The sequence below is a fragment of the Panthera uncia genome, chromosome B4, assembly GCF_023721935.1.
Source record: "Panthera uncia isolate 11264 chromosome B4, Puncia_PCG_1.0, whole genome shotgun sequence".
NCBI lineage: Eukaryota > Metazoa > Chordata > Mammalia > Carnivora > Felidae > Panthera > Panthera uncia.
In genome coordinates, this window is record NC_064809.1 from 118,035,400 (window position 1) to 118,055,936 (window position 20,537).

Below are 20,537 nucleotides of genomic sequence, written 5' to 3' on the forward strand. Positions count from 1 at the left end.
AAGTTTAAGCAGGTGGTTAAGTGGTAGAGCTAGGATTTGAACCCAGTCTCTCTGGTTCCAAAGCACCTGTTACTTAGTGATTATTGTATCTGCCTATTTATACTTAGGAAATACTGTAATATTTCAAGTTTTTAATATATGTAGTTGTTAAAGGGATCCTGATTTGACCTAAGATAGATTTGTAATTGAAGTAAACTCTTTTAAATTTCTTTTTTTATTTGACGTTTATTTATTTTTGAGACATAGAGAGAGCATGAACGGGGGAGGGTCAGAGAGAAAGGGAGACACAGAATCTGAAACAGGCTCCAGGCTCCGAGCTGTCAGCACAGAGCCCGATGCAGGGCTCGAACTCACGGACTGTGAGATCATGACCTGAGCCGAAGTCGGTCGCCCAACCGACTGAGCCACCCAGGCGCCCCTGAAGTAAACTCTTTTAAAGGAAGCAGAAAGAATTAGTATTGGTTGAATATACACTTTGGGTCAGACACTTTGTTAGGTTCATTTTTTCCCATGCATTTGTTTAACCTTACAACAACCTTTTGAACTTGTTAACTAAATCATGCAGCTAGTTAGTGAAAGAACAAGGCTTCAAATGATAATCTGAGTCCAGAAAACTTGAAGCTTATGTATCATAGAACATAGGTTCTACCTTTTCATATTCATATTGCATCTTATAGTGATAATTTGTCTTCTGGAAGAGAGGTCCAATCATCTGAAAGTTGCAAGAGTTCTTATTCGTATCTCTCAGTTTGTTTAGTGTCCTTTCCAGATTTGAGAATTTGGGAATTTCAGGATTGAAGGTGGTAGTGTTTTTACTTGCATGACTGAGTATGAATTTAAAATTAGGTTGCTACTGTTTGATAGTGGTTTGCCTTAATTTGAAATATTTAATCTTTGTAATCCCTTTTCTGTGTTCTTATAGCCTAAGTTTCCTTGTAAAGAATGGGACCCAAATCTACCATCGTTGTGTCTTCCAAATCCTGAATATTTGGCTCCTGAATACATACTTTCTGTGAGCTGTGAAACAGCCAGTGATATGTACTCTCTAGGAACTGTCATGTATGCTGTATTTAACAAAGGGAAACCCATATTTGAAGTTAACAAGCAAGATATTTACAAGAGTTTTAGTAGGCAGTTGGATCAGGTAATTTGCCTTATATATAAATATTTGCTTGCATTAAAAATGTATTAAATTTTTCTTTGATTTTTTTAAAATGTCCCCAGAAAATTCTGTAAAGTGAGACGAGTGTCTCATATTTTAAGTTTGCATAAAATCAACTTAACAAAAGTAATTCTATAAATAATGAGGATCAAAGTTTGTTACCACAACTTTAATTGTGGCATTTATTTACTAGAGTGAATACTGAAATATGATCTAAAATGATGGGCATTTTGTTTTTGTCATAGAAACAATTTCAGGTATTGAAGATAAGTGTTTTAATTATCTCGCCACAGTAGAATTAGCAGTTTGTTCAGTGTAAAATATATTTTTGAATGAACTTAAAAAAGGTTTTTTTTGTTTTTTGTTTTTGCTTTAATTTTAATTTTTTTTTTTTTAAACTCATATCCAAATTAGCATATAGTACAACAGTGATTTCAGGAGTAGATTCCTTACTGCCTCTTACCCATTTAGCCCATCCCCCCTCCCACAACCCTCCATAAATCCTCAGTTTATGAGTCTCTTCTGTTTTGTCCCCCTCCCTGTTTTTATATTCTTTTTGTTTCCCTCCCCTTATGTTCATCTCTTTTGTTTCTTAAAGTCCTCATACTGTTTTTAGTTTTTTTGAGGAAAAAAAGTTTTTTTAAATAGACTGTTGACTGTAAATGCATTATCTTTTTGAATATTTTATATTCATATTTAATAGTATTACTCTTCTGAATAGTTGAGTCGTTTAGGATCTAGTTCACTTTCAAATATACCTGAGGAAGTCCGTGAACATGTAAAACTGCTGTTAAATGTAACTCCGACTGTAAGACCAGATGCAGATCAAATGACCAAGGTGAGTACACATGAATTCCTGCCTTAGGTGGAAGAGAGACAAGGAGTTAAAAGTAGATTAAGTGCTTCTAAAGCAAGATTTAGCCAGAGGCCCCAGAGAACATCTGTATTCTCAAATGTGTTAAATATGCAACTTCTTTTAATCTTTAAACAGTTAAATAATTTATGTGTATAATTGCTGTGATATAAAATAAGATTTCAGATAATTAGAATCCTAATAGTTATACAGGTGTAGAAATTCTGGACACGCCAAGAATTCACGGCCTTCTAATTTACTCATGTAAGCATGGATTTTAATAGTGCTCTTTATGCCTTCAAGATATTTAATCTTTCAGCATTTATTAGTTAGGTAAAGAAAATGTTACTGCCTAGGGAACTCACAGGTACCGACTGAAAAATTTGAACCTGAAAAGAAATTTGGTTATTCCTTATTTTGATTTTTATAATTAGAACTATTAAGTGCTTTTTAGTATTTTGCTAAATGTTTCTAAATTTTTTTTTACTATATTATGGCAGTTTCAGGTATGAGAAGTACTTTAATATTTACCAAAATAATTTTATTTCCCTATTTTTAGATTCCCTTCTTTGATGATGTTGGTGCAGTAACACTGCAGTATTTTGATACCTTATTCCAAAGAGATAATCTTCAGAAATCACAGTTTTTCAAAGGACTGCCAAAAGTTCTACCAAAACTGCCCAAGGTTTGTTGTTGATCAGTTTTTTATTATAGACAGGATTTTCATTTACTATAATAACTCTTCCAGAGAAATAAATAGAACTTTTGCTTTAGGTGCATAAATGACTATAGAAGGCTGCAGATTGAAGCTAAAAGTTTAGTGGACCTTTTTTGCGGGGTCCAAAAATCATCTAAAAAATTAGGTAAAAAAATTAGAAGAATACTACCTATGCAAAGGTAGTGCTTGCACATTAAATGTCAGAAGACAGGTCCATAAGCTGTCATTGTGGAGATCATTGCTTCACCAGCAATTAAGCGATACTTCTGTATTACAGTTCCTGTAACTCTCCTTCTCTGGCTTATTAAATCATGAGTGTAATATAGTCTAAAATATGTTGGTGAATGCCATAGAAGTCAATGGTTGGAAAACTGGTGATTCCTGCAAAAATATCTCCAGTGTTTAATCTGTCGATACTCTTTGATTATTCACTGTTTAGTTAGCCCTTTTCTTAGATGCTATGGAGAATAAAGAGGAAACAAATATTGTTCTTGCTCTCAAGGCTCTTTCAGTAAGTGTAGATAGAGTCAATATGCATGAAACAACAATTAATAATACAGGACAGTTTTTAAATTGTGTGGTATGAGTCATAAGTAATGAAGAGGAGAAACAAATTAGTGAAGACTTAATGAAGGAAGGTTTCCTGAGGGAAATTATATGGTCATCTTCCCCAAAGGGATTGGACATTTTAGACTGTAACTTCAATATTAACACTAAAGACCCGAAGTCAAATTTAGTTTTATGAAAACATTTTTGCCTTTCAGCGTGTCATTGTGCAGAGAATTTTGCCTTGTTTGACTTCAGAATTTGTAAACCCTGATATGGTACCTTTTGTTTTGCCCAATGTTCTACTGATTGCTGAAGAATGCACCAAAGAAGAATATGTCAAATTAATTCTACCTGAACTTGGCCCTGTTTTTAAACAGCAGGAGCCAATCCAGGTATGTATGTAAATACTCTTTCCTATTTGTTTGCTGTTACTTAATGATATTAGTCAATGATGACTATCACTGAAAACAAAAGAAATGGATGTGTGACTTTTTAAAAATTGAGGTAAGTATAAGAGACTTTTTTTTTCCATTAGTCAGAACCTATTTTGCATATGTTTGAAGTGAACCACTCCTAAAATTATAATTAAACTTTGCAAGTAAATGTTGATAGCTCTCCGTAAGTTACCACCTCAGAAAATAAATTATATTGAGATCTGGCATACTGTTCTTATTGGACTTATTGAAAGTTATTGGTTTGTGAAAAGAAGTATTTCTTTTTCTTCTGTACTTTTAAATATTTGTTTTTGTTTTTCTTTTTGTTATTTAGGGTCTTTAGCATGTAGATAGTTTATGCCAGTTGTTTCTCTTTATTTTATTGCTGATAAATAGTTTTACCAGGAGGAGGAAAATGCTTACAGCACCATGGAAATAATGTGTGTGTGTGTATTATAAGTTAAAATGTAATTAATTTCTGATGTTAGACTCTATTATAATATTTGTCAGATTTAAGGTAGTCTTGGGTTTTTAAAAAAATTTTTTTAGGGACGCTTGGGTGGCTCAGTGGGTAAGTGTCCAACTTCAGTTCAGGTCATGATCTCACAGTCTGTGAGTTCAAGCCCCGTGTTGGGCTTTGTACTGACAGTTCAGAGCTTGGAGCCTGTTTCAGATTCTGCGTCTCCCTCTCTCTCTGCCCCTCCCCCACTCATGCTATGTCTCTCTTTGTCTCTCAGAAATGAATAGATGTTAAAAAAAATTAAAAATTGTTTGTGAGAGAGAGAGAGAGAGAGACATCATGAGCTGGGGAAGGGCAGAGAGTGGGGGAGACACAGAATCCGAAGCAGCTCTAGGCTCTGAGCTGTCAGCACAGATCCCGATGCAGGGCTCAAACTCACGAACTGTGAAATCATGACCTGAGCCGAAGTCAGATGCTTCACCAACTGAGTCACCCAGGCGCCCCAAGGTAGTCTTGGATTTAAGAGCAGTAGGGTCACACTCCTGGGTTTGAATCTGGTCTTCTTCATCCTTATTAGAAGGATGACATGGGCAAGTCATTAGACTCTTAAAACCTTAGTTTTGCTCATTTCTGAAACAAAAGGGGTTGTTGAGATTAAATGAAATTTCTAGACACATAGTAAATATTACTACATATTTCTGCCATTCCATGGCAGTAGCATATTAATAAACCATCAGCTGTGTGATTTAATGGTTTTATGAGAGGCTGTTTGTGGTCCTTCCTTTAAAAGGAGGGGAACAGAAGGAAGTCTGTGGTGATAAAGGAAGAGTTCCTATGGCTAAGAAAGGGCAGATGAGGGAACTGTAGGCTTTGAAGCAGAGTTCCCCAAATATGGTCAAGATGTTAGGAGTAAAAGTGGCGGAGCCACATGTTCACTCATGAAACACTCATGTAGTCTGCATGAATAGAAGGGGCCATGTTTTCCTTATAATCTAGGTATGTGTGGCAACTAGGTGAGAAAACATGATTGGAGACTATTGAAAATGTCTCTTTTTAGAATTTTTCCTGACAGACCTTTTCATTTCTGTACCTTCTCTTCTGTTCTTAAACTTAGAAGCCAAGTGAACTACTTCTTTGGGATATCTGACTTTGCTGTTCTCAGGCTTTCTTTCTTTTTTTTTTTTTTAAACCCAGTGGATACCCAGATAGTGGTACTTACAGGTGAGTAATGTATTGCCGAAGATATGTGAGAGTTAGGAAATTAGTCTTCACTTAAATGTTTAAACTGAGAGCAAATGTTAAATACTGTGCTTCCAGAAATCTATGAAACTTGATTTGTATGTTTTTGTCTTCCATGCCCTCAGGCTAGCAACATGGTGAGTGTCAAAATACAGAACTTACTTTTTTGAAGAGACTTTAAATTTTGTCATATGTGAAATCTTATAAAGATTCTAGGCTTTAATACATTGTTCCTTTTTTCTACACAGATTTTGTTAATTTTCCTACAAAAAATGGATTTGCTACTAACCAAAACTCCTCCTGATGAGATAAAGAACAGTGTCTTACCAATGGTTTATAGAGCACTAGAGGCTCCTTCCATTCAGATCCAGGTATAATATTTGATTTTTTTAAAATAATTATTTTGATTTTTAAAAAAAAGAAAGAAGTACATTTTGGGTTTGAATTATAAAATCTTTTATATAAAGCTCAATTGGTATCTATATTATTAATCCATTGAATTGCATTATATACTGTTACTAAAATGTATCTGCTCCCAACTAATTTAAAGAATGTATTGACAAATATCTGTATTAATGAAGTATAAGATTCATTGCTTTTATTTATCAAAAATGTTCTATTCTGAAAGATTTGATTTCTTACAGTTGAATCATTGTATATCTTCTTCCTAAATGAATAACTAACATAGGAATGAAATGTCAAAGATACATGTGACTTTTTTAATGAAAACATTAAGTAGGTATTCCCATATTCCTAATTTTTTTTCATGCTTGATAACTTACTTTTCTAAGTGTTCTTTCTATACTGAAGTTAATTTGTGTAGCAAGTAGATAGCAAACCAGACAGTAATTTAGTGTGACCATTCCTAACGCATTTATAGCTATTTCTGTGTGTCATAGAGGTTATGTTAAAACATCATGTACTTTGCCAAACTTAGTTCTTTAGCTTTGCTATTAAAATTTTGGTTCTATAGGACTGTCTGGCAAAAAAATTTTGGATTGCTGTTAAAAGTATAATTTTTTCCTTTTTTTTTTTTTTTTTTTTTTACTTTGGAAAATAAATACCTATGTTAAGAATATCTCATTGCATAAATGGTTTTATATTTAAAGTTTCTTTGCCAGTATAGAAATTCTAGTAAAGAAAATAGAATTTTAATTTTTAAAGGTTATTGACCAAAGCCTTTTTTTTCTAATGTGAACCTAATACCAGGGACACCTGGCTGGCTCAGTCAGTAGTGAATGCGACTCTTGATTTTGGGGTGTGAGTTCAAGCTCCATGTTGGGTATGGAGATTACTTAAAAATAATGTGAACCTAATATCACGTGTATAAGGTCACTTTTTTGACTCATTTTAGTCTTTGTCTAGGTTTTTGCTTATTCAAAGTTGTGAGGTTCATGTTACATTTTTTCCATATAATGTCATGCCTTCTTAAAGGTGAGGATATGCTGGTTTTGTCCAAATCACATGGGACAAAAGAAGTACTTACTTTTACTTTTTAGGCCTTTCCAAAGGAGTTATGATTTATAGCTTCTTAAAACATTCCCACAGGCCCTGTGTAGCCAACCTGGTTTTATGTTCACTGAGATTAGGAAGGAGAGAAATGTTGAGTGATATGAAAGCTAATTTTTCTTCATAAGGGGGTTCATTTGGCCAATACACATCAGCCAATAAGTATTTATTGAAATAGTTAATATTTAAATCAGATTGACCTATGCAGCTTTGCTGAATTTTAGAAACCCACATTTCTTGTATCATTCAGTATGTCTTTTTTTTTTCAATATATGAAATTTATTGTCAAATTGGTTTCCATACAACACCCAGTGCTCATCCCAAAAGGTGCCCTCCTCAGTACCCATCACCCACCCACCTCTCCCTCCCACCCCCCATCAACCCTCAGTTTGTTCTCAGTTTTTAAGAGTCTCTTATGCTTTGGCTCTCTCTCCCACTCTAACCTCTTTTTTTTTTTTTTTCCTTCCCCTCCCCCATGGGTTTCTGTTAAGTTTCTCAGGATCCACATAAGAGTGAAAACACATGGTATCTGTCTTTCTCTGTATGGCTTATTTCACTTAGCATCACACTCTCCAGTTCCATCCACGTTGCTACGAAGGGCCATATTTCATTCTTTCTCATTGCCACGTAGTACTCCATTGTGTATATAAACCACAATTTCTTTATCCATTCATCAGGTGATGGCCATTTGGGCTCTTTCCATAATTTGGCTATTGTTGAGAGTGCTGCTATAAACATTGGGGTACAAGTGCCACTATGCATCAGTACTCCTGTATCCCTTGGGTAAATTCCTAGCAGTGCTATTGCTGGGTCATAGGGTAGGTCTATTTTTAATTTTCTTTTTTTTTTTTTTTTTAACGTTTATTTATTTTTGAGACAGAGAGAGACAGAGCATGAATGGGGGAGGGCAGAGAGAGAGGGAGACACAGAATTGGAAGCAGGCTCCAGGCTCTGAGCCATCAGCCCAGAGCCCAACGCGGGCTCGAACTCACGGACCGCAAGATCGTGACCTGAGCTGAAGTCGGCCGCTTAACCGACTGAGCCACCCAGGCGCCCCTATTTTTAATTTTCTGAGGAACCTCCACACTGTTTTCCAGAGTGGCTGCACCAGTTTGCATTCCCACCAACAGTGCAAGAGGGTTCCCGTTTCTCCACATCCTCTCCAGCATCTATAGTCTCCTGCTTTGTTCATTTTGGCCACTCTGACTGGCGTGAGGTGATATCTGAGTGTGGTTTTGATTTGTATTTCCCTGATGAGGAGCGACGAGCATCTTCTCATGTGCCTGTTGGCCATCTGGATGTCTTCTTTAGAGAAGTGTCTATTCATGTTTTCTGCCCATTTCTTCACTGGGTTATTTGTTTTTCGGGTGTGGAGTTTGGTGAGGTCTTTATAGATTTTGGATACTAGTCCTTTGTCCGATATGTCATTTGCAAATATCTTTTCCCATTCCGTTGGTTGCCTTTTAGTTTTGTTGGTTGTTTCCTTTGCTGTGCAGAAGCTTTTAATCTTCATAAGGTCCCAGTAATTCATTTTTGCTTTTAATTCCCTTGCCTTTGGGGTTGTGTCGAGTAAGAGATCATTCAGTATGTCTTTAGTCACCAGTCCAATTAATTAGTATCATCATTGCTTGGTAAGAGTGTTAAAGTTAAAAGACTATCTGGGATCTTTGGGAGAATACTAGAATAAGAGCAAGAAACAAAAGTCTTTATTTAAATGTTTATTTATTTTGAGAGAGAGATAGAGAACGAATGGGGGAGGGGCAGAGAGCAAGGGAGACAGGATCCCAAGAAGCCTCCACGCTATCAGCACAGAGTCCAGTGTGGGGCTCGAACTCTCAAACCATGAGATCATGACCTGAGCCGAGACCAAGAATTGGACACTTAACTGTCTGAGCCATCCAGGCACCCCAAGAAACAAAAGTCTTCAAGTTTCAAGCAAGTAGAAGGCTGGAAAGTAACTTTGGAAATTCATTTTTGGAGTGATATTTTTTATTTAATTTTAATTTTTTTTTTTTTTTTTTTTAGAGAGAGCACAAAGTGGGGAGAAGGGCAGAGGGAGAGAGAGAGAGAGAGAGAGAATCATAAACACAGGGAGAGAATCTCGGCTCAGTGTGGAGCCCGACTTGGGGTTCCATTCCACAACCGTGGGACCATGACCTGAGCTGAGATCAAGAGTCAGATGCTTAACCAACTGAGCCTCCCAGGTGCCTATGGAGTGATATTTTTAAAGTGAAGTTTGATTAGAAATATTTAAGAGGCTAAAGGGGGTTCAGAAATACATTTAGGAAAGTAGAAAATGATGTACAAAAATTAGGGTGCTTAGAGGCTTGAATAGAAATGTATATGTGAACCAAATAAAAAATTTTTACCTTTAAAATTAAACTTAGAAGCTATGCTTTTTCTCCTCTCCCCACCACCCGTTATAAAGTATAAACTAAGAGGCAGAAATTCCTGAGAATGAGCTAATGACTTCCTTGAGTTTTGGTTTGTTTCAGTCTCCTGTTTCTAGGTTCTTCATCGTATTTCCTTCTTGGAAAAGAGCTCTTCCTCCCCACTTTTAGCTAAATGATTTAGACATAATTTAAGATTTGCCTCTTTGTAACCTATTGCTAGGTTATACAGCATAGTGCACATGTATGCTTGCTCTCATGAATTAAAGGCTGACCTTCCCTACAGAGGTCCCCTCTGGTAACAGGAGTACAGTATCTCACAAACTGCTCACTCTTGCCTATTCTTGCCCATCTTTGGAAAATGGGCATCCTTGAATGTAGCTTGTACTTCTTATCCTCAAGTTATGTCACACTTATTAATTACAATTCTGAGTGGATATAAACATGCAACTCTTAATAGCTGCTTTTTGGAAATATGGGAGTAAAGCAAATAAAATACTTGGCCATTATTTTGATAACAGATTGTTAGTAGTTAATTTATTTCTGTCTGCTAACTACAAATGAATGTCTTTAAGTATACCAAATATTGTCTAACTCCTTCCCTGATACACATTTATGCCTCCATTTTCTTTAGTAATCCCTTCTTCTTTGCTTTGCTACAAGGAACATTCTGCTCTTATAAGGTATCTGAGATATATGTTCTTGAGCCAGTTAGTTCTCAAGCCATTTCTTGTTCTTTTCCTTGTCTCATTTAGTCCCCCTTTTCCTCTGTTAGCCTCATTCAGAGTTGCCAGTTATAGTCATTTACATTGTGGCCAACATTAGTTAACAATGTTTTAAATAACTTTTTCCTGTTTCTATGAGTTATACTTGCTTAAGTTTTAGAATTTGGAAGTGCTTAAACATATAAAGAAAATTAAAATCCTCTCTCAGAGATGCCCATAGTTAACATTTCCGTGTCTATCCTTGAGTCTCTTTCCCTAAGTCTGTAGACAGACACATATGCATACATGTTTTAAAAACTGGGGTTACATAATAGTGTCTTATTGTATTTCTCCCCAATATTATAAAACAATCTTTTAAAATATATTAAAGAAAATGTTTGTATTCTATTTTATGATAAGCTAAGAAATCCCTTATTTAAGAGGAATAATTCTATGTTACTTAGTATTTAATCCTTATTGTGAAAGATAGTAAAACTTAGGTGTTCCCATTTTTAAATAATAAATGATGAATTGATGAATTGTGTTATCAGGGAAAGAAATTAGGAATGAAGACCAAGGACTGTTGTTACCATATGCTAGTTATATGACTTTGCATGGTTTTGAGTAAGGTCCTTTTTAAATTTTTTAAAAAAGTTTTATTTATTTTGAGAGAGGGAAAGAGAGAGCATAAGCAGGGGAGGGGCAGACAGAGGGAGAGAGAGAATCCGAAACAGGCTCTGCGCTGTCAGCAGCAGAGCCCGATGCTGGGCTCAAACTCACAAACCATGAGATCATGACCTGAGCTGAAACCAAGAGCTGGACTCTGAACCGACTGAACCACCCACGCGCCCCTTGAATAAGATCTTTTGAGTCTGTTTTCTCATCTGTAAAATTGAAAATTAGTGACAACTCTTCTTTCAACTAGTTGTTGAAAGGAGCAAATGATAAAACATAAATAAAAGTTTATTTCAAACTATGTGACAAATTAGCTATGTAAATACAAAATGTTTTTAATATGTGGGAGAAAGGATGAAGAGAGTCTTTCTCTAAGATTGAATCAGTGTATTTTCTTAATAGGAACTCTGTTTAAACATCATTCCAACCTTTGCAAATCTTATAGACTACCCATCCATGAAAAATGCTTTGATACCAAGAATTAAAAATGCATGTCTACAGACATCTTCCCTTGCTGTAAGTAATTGCATATTAATTTTTGCTTTTCTTTTACTTCTCATTGTTTTAAATCATTTTCTTATTATTAAATAACCCTTTTAAAAAAATGTTTATTTATTTATTTTGAGAAAGGGAGATATAGTGAGCAGGGGAGGGGCAAAGAGAGAGAGAGTCCCAAGCAGCCTCCGCACTGTCAGTGTATTAACTTTAACAAACTTCATTTATCTTTTTTTAAGTTTATCTTATTTATTTTGAGAGAGAGAGCATGCGCATTTGCATGGGGGTAAGGGTAGAGAGAGAGGGGAGAGAAGAAGAATTTCAAGCAGGCTCTGCACCGTCAGCATGAAGCCTGATGTGGGGCTCAAACTCAGGAACGATGAGATCATGACCGGAGCTAAAACCAAGAGTCGGATGCTCAACTGCCTGAGCCACCCAGGTGCCCCTAAATAACCCTTTTGTAATTTGTTCATATATTTCATCTTGGCTATAGGTAACCTATATAGAAGTGAGCAATAAAAAAAAAAAAAAGTGAGCAATAGCTTTAGTTTTCCCTGATATATAATTTTGCACTATTGCACCCCTGACCTTGCTCCTGTCCCCTAACTTTGAGTGCTTCACTAGAAAATCTGAGTAATTTTTCTTTCTTAATACTTTTCTGCTTTAATTCACAATTTATTTTGTTGGTAGTTTTGAAATAATCATGAGAGTTTAATTTGGTGTATAAGCCTATGATCATTCTGAATAGCTTCCTTTTGTAAACTGCCTTTTTTTTAGTAATCTGTCTCTATATTTTTATATCCACCACTTACCTACTTTAAAAAAAATAAGGGTACAATAAAACAATACATTAACAAGAATACAAGTGGCGGGAAATAGTTGTACTCAAAAATCTATGCCAAAGGCAGTTGATTCCTTTGAATACAGAATTTTTAACACTTATAGTTGTTGGTCAAGGAAGTAGAATAAATAACAGTTCTCATTATCTCATATTGAGAGGCATATGTATTCTCAACCTTTTCTCTAACAGTAGATCATAAGAATTTATCCCACAAATAATTCTTTAAGAAGTAACATTGAATATTCTCTTCAAATGGCAGCTTTAGAAAAGAGGGAGAAATGTTCTTCATTCATCTGATCAGTTCTTTATATTGTTGTTTGATAATGGTTATTAAATTTGCATTTTGTAAATATAGTTCTTCAGAGATCTCATTCATCTTTATTAGGTGAAATGTGAATTTAAATAAATATAAGCATTTGTAGCTTAATGGAATGATAGGGAAAAGCAATTTAAATGACATGATTTTACCTTATTAAAATGACATGATTTACCTAATCCATTTTATTTTATGTTTTTTTTTGGTTCTAACGGCTCTGAGATAGAAAACAATACAAAAATAGGAAAAAGTATCATTGTTTACCAAAATGAACAAGTATGAAATGAGGTCAAGAAACCTGAGTTCTTTCTTATTCTGACTCTGCTACTAACCTTCCTGTGCCACTGGGCAAGTTACTATACCCCCCTGAGTGTTTTTCTTCATCAGTATTAAAAAGACTTGAAATCCAGTTCTTTTCTCTGAAATTTTCTAATTTTTTTGATTGAATTTTCAAAATAGGTGAAGTAATATACAGCTTAAAATTCCATTTTCTTTTTTTTCTCTTTTTTCCTTTTGATTTATTTATTTATTTATTTATTTTAACATTTATTCATCTTTGAGAGATAGAGACAGAGCATGAGTAGGAGAGGAGCAGAGAGAAGGAGACACAGAATCTGAAGCAGGCTCCAGGCTCTGAGCTGTTAGCACAGAGCCCAATGCAGGATCCGAACTCACTGACTGCTAGATCATGACCTGAGCCGAAGTCGGACGCTTAACCGACTTAGCCACCCAGGTGCCCCTAAAATTTTATTTTCAAAATGCCTTTTAAAAATCTGGGAGTACCTCGCTGGCTCAGTTGGTAGAGTATGGATGCGACTCTTGATCTTGGAGTTGTAAATTCGAGCCCCATATTGAGTATACAGATTAAAGTAAAATTTAAAAAGCTTAAAAAAGGAAAAAGAAAAATCATTTAAGTCACACTTTTATTTTATGGTAGCATACATTTATTTTAGCATACATTTTGTCAAAGTGCATGTTCTAGTTCAGTTCCAAGTATGTATGAGGTGGGAAGCATAGGTACTTAAATGATCTGTATTAATGCCTGGGGATGTTTATATCTCATTTTAAGATGGCAACTGAGCCCTCAAAGGCATGTTTACAAAGAATTATAATGAATGCATTTAGAGCAGTAACTCTGGAATGGATTTGCATTTTATATACCATGTATGGTGCTCCTGCCTTCAGAGGGGCAAATGTGAATTCCTGAATTGCATTCATGGACATAAGGTTGAAAGATTCTAACTGGGAAGTTCCTAAAATGTGAGTCATGAATTAGAATTGTGGTTTAATACTGTTTAAATAAAGAAAAAATAAATTCTACACAGAGGTAGGTAAAATAAGAGCTCTATTTCTTCATGACTTACATGACTAATATTTTATATTAAAAATAAAAATAAAAGTAAACTAGTACTTCTAGGTTCTCTTTATACACACACACACACACACACACACACACACACACACGGCAATTCCTTTTATAATACTGATTCTAAGAGCAAATTAAGACTTTAGCTATCTTTTTTTGAATTTGTAATATTCCTTATTTTTGAATTTCAGAAAACAATTGTATGTTATTTTTCAGATTTTTTTCTTTCTTTCTTGTAGAAATATGGTGTTTTTTTAACCAACTAAATTATTTTGTTTTTCTTAGTTTTTTTAACTGGAATTTTATTGATTTTATTCTTTTTAAAAAAATTGAAATGTAATTAATATCCAGTGTTATATTAGTTTCAGGTGTACAATATAATGATTCAACAATTCTGTACATTACTCAGTGCTCATCAAATAAGTATATTTTTAATCCCCTTTATTTCACTCAATTCCCTACCCATCTCTCTTCTAGCAACCTCCAGTTTTTGTTTTTGTCTTTTTTTTTTTCCGGTTTGTCTCTTTTTTTCTCCTTGAAGTAATTATCTTAATAAATTCAAGCCAAAAAAATAGGGTGTGAAATATTTATCAAAATAGTCAAGCAAATATAGATAGAATTTTGGTGAAAGAGTTCCTAAGTATTAGGTTTTAATGTCTGTATTAAAGATATATTTAGAAATAGAAAACTTTAGGTAGGGTAAAGTATAGATAATTTTCACATGTTGTTGAAATATTTAAGAATGAATTAAACCTGAGTTAGAGAAAAGTACTGGAAGCCTAGTAAACTTGATCACTTGGTAGGAGAATGTAGTCCTTTTTATAATTCAGATGTCCCCCCAAAAATATTAATAAACACATATATAGTAAAGCTTCTCAAATCCTAATCACTTCATTTAAAAGGATACAAAATTGAAGTCATTCCTTACCTTCAGCTAACTAGTGTCCTGGTAAAGCAATCATAAATTCTTCCTGAAACAAGTCTAGGGGAGTTAGTAAATACATGGATTTCCTATGATAATAAAGGATGAGAGCTTTTAAACCTACTTTTATTCTTGAGATTTTAACATATCTACTTGAAGATTAAATTTATACTTAAACATTTTGTTCTAGATTGCAAGACTTTAAGTGACTAATGCAATTTACCTCTCTTAATAGGTTCGTGTAAATTCATTAGTGTGCTTAGGAAAGATTTTGGAATACTTGGATAAGTGGTTTGTTCTTGATGATATCCTGCCCTTCTTACAACAGATTCCATCCAAGGAACCCGCAGTCCTCATGGGAATTTTAGGTAGCTGAAAACTTAATGTTATTTGATGCTACTTTATTGTTTTATAGTCACGCAAATGAATTTTCCAAATTATAAAACCTTTGTATCCTTTTTTCAAGTATATAGCATTCAGTAATTGAAGAATGATGGGATAAATACCATGATATAACTTTTCTTTGTGTTAATTTTAGCAAATTAAACATTTGGGAATCCTAGCTTCACAAATACCATGATAGCAAGTAGTTTTCTCTATAAAATGATGCCAAATAAGAGAGGCAAACAAAGCTACATGACATGCTGATACCAGTCTTAATAGTAAAATTTGATATATTTGGTACCCAATTTGTAAAAGGCACTGTGTTGAGTATTTTCTTTGCATTATCTCTTGTCCTCTCCAAATTCCAATGAGATAGCTACTGTTATTTCTGTTTTACAGTACGGAAATTGAGGCTCAGGGTTGAAGTAAGTTATTCGAGATAACACAACTGAAAAGTGGTAGAGCTGGTTTTTAATTTATATATATTTAAATCTTAACCAGTATGTGTCACTGCTAAGTGATGCGTTGATGAAGCATATTAGCTTTACAGCACATTCTGTTCTATTAGCATAATTACAAATTACTCTGTCAAGAAACTGAAATTGTTTGTAAATAGTTACAGTTTTGATAGTCCAATCTGGAAATGCTGGGGTCTGCTATACTAATGGAAACAGACATACTTGTAGTATCACAAAAACATTAGCAAGTTTAGTTTTTACTGAAGTTAAAGTTTATTAATTTTGAAGAAAAATGAAATTACTCAGCCGTGTATTTTTAACACTTACTAAAGTACTAAGGTGCCTGGTCTATAGAAAGCCCTCAGTAAATATTTGTAGGAATGGTCAGCAAGTAATTTATTGTAGACCTTTGTAGACATGGTATATGGTATGAGACTTTTGGGCTCAAATAAATAAGTCTTCCTGAAAAAGAGTTTAGCATAGTGGAAAGAGCCCTAGCTTCTGCCCTGGCTGTGTCAGTTCCTGGAATGACTTAGAAAAATTTCATCTGTCAGATGAGGGTAAAAATACATCATTATAGGAGTTTTATGAGAATTCAGTGAGAAAATGGGCAGGGAGAAGTAATGAGCATAGTGCCTAGCAAATAAGCGTTTAATAGGTGCTCAGTAAAGTTACTCTTTGAGTATATAAGTGAAATTTCTGGTTAAAGAAGTGAATAAAGGTGTAACCTATACTCACATACTTGTGAAATAGATGTCTCGAGTTTGGGTGAGAAGTCTCAAATACATATTTAGGTGTTTTCAGGAGAGAGGATCATTCTGTAACCTTACTGTTGCACTGTAGTAAGGCTTTTAATATTACACTAATATTAAATGTGCTCTTAAGCCAAGCAAGTACAGGTTAAATATGTCATGGTTTAAACTGATGATAAAGCTGAAATCATTCTTATCCATATTTAAGAGCATCCTCATTCTAGGCACTGATAAGAAAAAATTTGTAATTAAACTGATTATCAAGAGATTTCATATAGATACAATATTTTCCTAGTATCTATGAATTTGTGGTATTGGATTATAAAATTTGTCTCATTGTTTTCTATCAGGTATTTATAAATGTACCTTTACACATAAGAAGTTAGGAATCACCAAAGAGCAGCTTGCTGGAAAAGTATTGCCTCATTTGATTCCCCTGAGTATTGAAAACAATCTTAATCTCAATCAGGTAGGAGTATTTTGTGTTTTATTCAATTTGTCCAGTTTATTGTTTTCTTGGAATTAAATAAATAAATATATTACATTTAAATGTTGCTAAAACAAGGAAAAATATGTCACAGAGTTCAATAAAGAAAGTTGTGGGTTCAAAGTAAGGAGTATGTGAGTTGGAAGGATGGATTATTGAAGGCCTCATTGGGAGATAGTAAATGACTAGAACATTGAAAGATATGTAGGATTTTGGGCTAATTCAAATTTGGGGCTGGAAAGTTGACATGAACAAATTAAAAATGAATGTGATGTGTCTGGGGTGTGTATTTCTTATTTATTGCTACATAACAAATCACCACAAACTAGATGGTTTTCATAGTTTCTGTGGGTCAGCCAAGCCAGGGCATGGATTCTCTGTTCAGAGTTTCTCACAGTGCTACAGTCAAAGGCTGGGGCCTCATCTGAAGGCTCAAATGGGGGAAGGACAGATCTGCTTCTAAGCTCACTTACATGGTTGTCAGGATTCAGTTCCTTTTAGGTTGTTAGACCAGGGGCCTCAGTTTCTAGCTGTGTCAGCTCTCCTTGCTTCATGGGTCTTCCAACATGGCAACTTGTTTCATCAAAGTGGGAGAGAGAGTCTGCTAGAAAGATGGAAGTTACAGCATCTTATATTGTAATCAAGAAAATGACGTCCTATTACCTTTGCAAGTCAGGACCAGCAAGGTCCTGCCCACACTCAAAGATAGGGAATTACACAAAGACCTGAGCAGCAGAATGAGGAGATAATTGGGAACCAATTTAGAGTCTATCAGCCACAGAGAATGAATAATCCAGTTTGACTGAGAGATACCTGTAAATCAGTAGGGGAGTAATGGAAGAGAGATAAATTGAGACTAGAACAGGTAGACTTTAAATGGCTGTCTGATTTAGGTGTTTGCTTTTTATTGTTGTGTTTGTTTTTTATTTTAATTCTAGTATAGTCAACATACAGTGTGATATATTAGTTTCAGGTGTACTTAGGTATTTGAACTTCCAAGATGCGGTAAACATTTGAGCAAAAAGGTAATGTATTCAAACATTATTATACAATTATCTCTCTGTATACCTCTATCACTGTAGTTGTCATAGGTATTGTCTGCCTTTCCCAGAAGGTTGGTTATTATATCTTATTCTTTATTATATCCCCAGCACTTAATGCAGTGCCAGAAACAAAAATATTTATTAAATAGAGAGAAAATTTGAGTTACCGAGTAATGACAAGTCATTTTGTTTACCATAGAACTGGTGTTTAATGGAGTATGATGGAAAAATACTGGGATTAGTTGGTTACTGTTTAATAGGGAGTGTCAGAAATGGATAGGCAGGCAAGATTGGGAATTAAGTACTGAAAGTGAATTAGAGCAATGAAGGAAACAGAAGCTGGAGTTAAGCAGGAAAGCTTTTGGCCTATAGGGGAGAGTGCCTAGGGAAAGGAGTTTTGGAGTTAGGGAAATTTATAAAATTAATCAGATCTAAAATTCCCTATGAAGTGGTTGGGTAAGCCTCTGAAAGTTTGTGTCCCTAAATTTCAATTTTTGGCTTGATAGTTTCTTCATATCTTGGGTGGCAGGGTTGAGGTTACAACTGGCAAAAAGGGAAACAATGAATATTGAGGAAAAATAGGATGATGATAATGCCTAAGATAATCCAGCTTTTGGTCATTTCTGTTCTTAGTTCTCATATATATGATCTAGCATGTTTTTAAATATTCCCAAAATGCTTATATCAGGATATATAATTTCATATGAAATGTGGTGTTTGTTTTCTTCAGCTTTATGGTTGATATTTTTAGGGACCTTTTTTCATCAACAGAATACTTTGATTCATATCTTCTGGTATTTCGAGATAGTTAACATGGGTGTGGTCTGCTTTCCTATTCATTTCATGGACAAGGTTCCTGATTTAAGAGTGCCCTCAGGGCACCTGGGTGGCTCAGTCAGTTAAGCATCCAACTTCTGCTCAGGTCATGATTTCACAGCTCTTGAGTTCAAGCTCCACATCAAGATATCTGCTATCAGCGCAGTGCCTGCTTTGGTTCCTGTCTTCCTCTCTTTCTGTCCCTCCCCAGCTTGTGCTTTCTCTCTGTATCAAAAATAAAAACATAAAAAAGAAAAAAAAGAAAAAAGAAGAAAGAGTGCCCTCTTCTGTAAATTCTGACTTAAAATAATCTAAGTGTATTTTGCATTATGTGAGAAAGATAATGTGATTTAGGAAAGTACATTTTTTGCATTGGATTATAAAATAGCAAATACCAAGCAGCAGTCAAAACACATCACAACTTATGTTGAGTAGGGGTTCCAAAGACCACCTTCGGATTCATTGATTCACTAGGAGTCCTCACAGGCCTCAGCATATGGTTGTACTCGTGGTTATGGTTTTTATGGCAAAAGGGTATAAAGCAAAATCAGCAAAGGGAGAAGGCTTATAGGGCAATGTCTGGAGGAAACGAGATTCAAGCTTCCAGAGTCATCTCCTCAATGTACTTATTTTCCCTGGTAATGAGTCGTGACAGTACATGTGAAGTGTTGTAGCTCCATCTGCCTGTCATGTACTCAAATTCCAGACTCCCAGAAGAAAAGCAGATGCTTAGCATAAAACATAGTCTTTGTTTAGTTTAGTGAGCCACTGTCATCAATTAATGGTGGGAACCCTCGTAAAATCTGAGTTTCTGGACACCGGCCAATGGCCAACCTTGCAAGCAGGCCTTTTCAAAGATGGAAGTTCAGGCCTACTATGTTAATTCTTCTGCACCAACTACATACAACAATATGGATGAATGTCACAAACATATGTTGAGCCAGTGAAGCCAGACACAGAAGAAGATCTACCTAATGATTCTATATAAAGTACAAAAATCAGTCAAAACTACACTGCCAGAGGTCAGACTAGTGTTTACTCAGAGGGTAAGGTGGTGGGAAGTACCGAGAAGGGGGCACAAGGAAGCCTGTGGGGTGCTGCCAATGTTCTTTTTCTGCATTCAGTTTGTGAATTTTTTGATATGAGCACCTATATGTATACTGTTCTGCTACTATGTTTTACTTCATTGCAAAGTAAAAAGAAAACTAATCAGCAGAGAGTCTGTCAAAGTAAACCGCTAAGGAAATAATGCCTTTTGTTAACTCTCATGGTGAGACAAAGGATGAACAGATGGTTGAGCATGGTGAGAAGCAGGGTCATGTAGAAACTAGTACAAGCTCTGGAGACAGACTTTTATGAATTCCAATCCTGCCATATGTTATTTAGTATCTCATACTAAGTTGCTTTGTCTCTCACTAAGCCAGAAGTTCCTCATTTATAAGATAGAGATATTAATAAACCTATTTTGAGGAGCACCCAGCACAAAAATAGTCAGAAGATTTGGGAGGGGAAGAACACAGTTTCTGGATTCTTCCTGTAAAGTATGGTATTATTCAAATAAATTGTTCATGATGATCGGAGGCACTCTAAGAATCATCATTTAACCAAAGCCTGAACCACATTATGGCATAGTATTAGATATACTTTAGGAACTTTAATTATTTGAAAGTTAAACTAAATACATTTAATATTTCTTTGTAGAAAGCAGATTTATTTTAGCCCAACATGTCATTTTTGTAACAATCTGAATAAACTAATTTTTTTTATTATGTATTTTTTTTTCAGTATATGAAGTTTATTGTCAAATTGGTTTCCATACAACACCCAGTGCTCATCCCAAAAGGTGCCCTCCTCAATACCCATCACCCACCCTCCCCTCCCTCCCACCCCCCATCAACCCTCAGTTTGTTCTCAGTTTTTAACAGTCTCTTATGCTTTGGCTCTCTCCCACTCTAACCTCTTTT

The 20,537-nt window shown here is 35.0% G+C and overlaps 1 protein-coding gene across 1 annotated transcript in view; it reads left to right on the forward strand.

Moving 5' to 3' along the window:
• SCYL2 (SCY1 like pseudokinase 2) overlaps positions 1 to 20,537 on the forward strand; it is a 71,658-nt gene that overhangs the window by 37,121 nt on the left and 14,000 nt on the right. The window contains exons 6-13 of the mRNA XM_049626150.1: positions 923 to 1,144; positions 1,884 to 2,000; positions 2,575 to 2,700; positions 3,498 to 3,674; positions 5,664 to 5,786; positions 11,096 to 11,209; positions 14,869 to 15,001; positions 16,578 to 16,696. Of these exons, the coding sequence (XP_049482107.1) occupies positions 923 to 1,144; positions 1,884 to 2,000; positions 2,575 to 2,700; positions 3,498 to 3,674; positions 5,664 to 5,786; positions 11,096 to 11,209; positions 14,869 to 15,001; positions 16,578 to 16,696 (1,131 nt within the window). The remainder of the gene's footprint in view (positions 1 to 922; positions 1,145 to 1,883; positions 2,001 to 2,574; positions 2,701 to 3,497; positions 3,675 to 5,663; positions 5,787 to 11,095; positions 11,210 to 14,868; positions 15,002 to 16,577; positions 16,697 to 20,537) is intronic.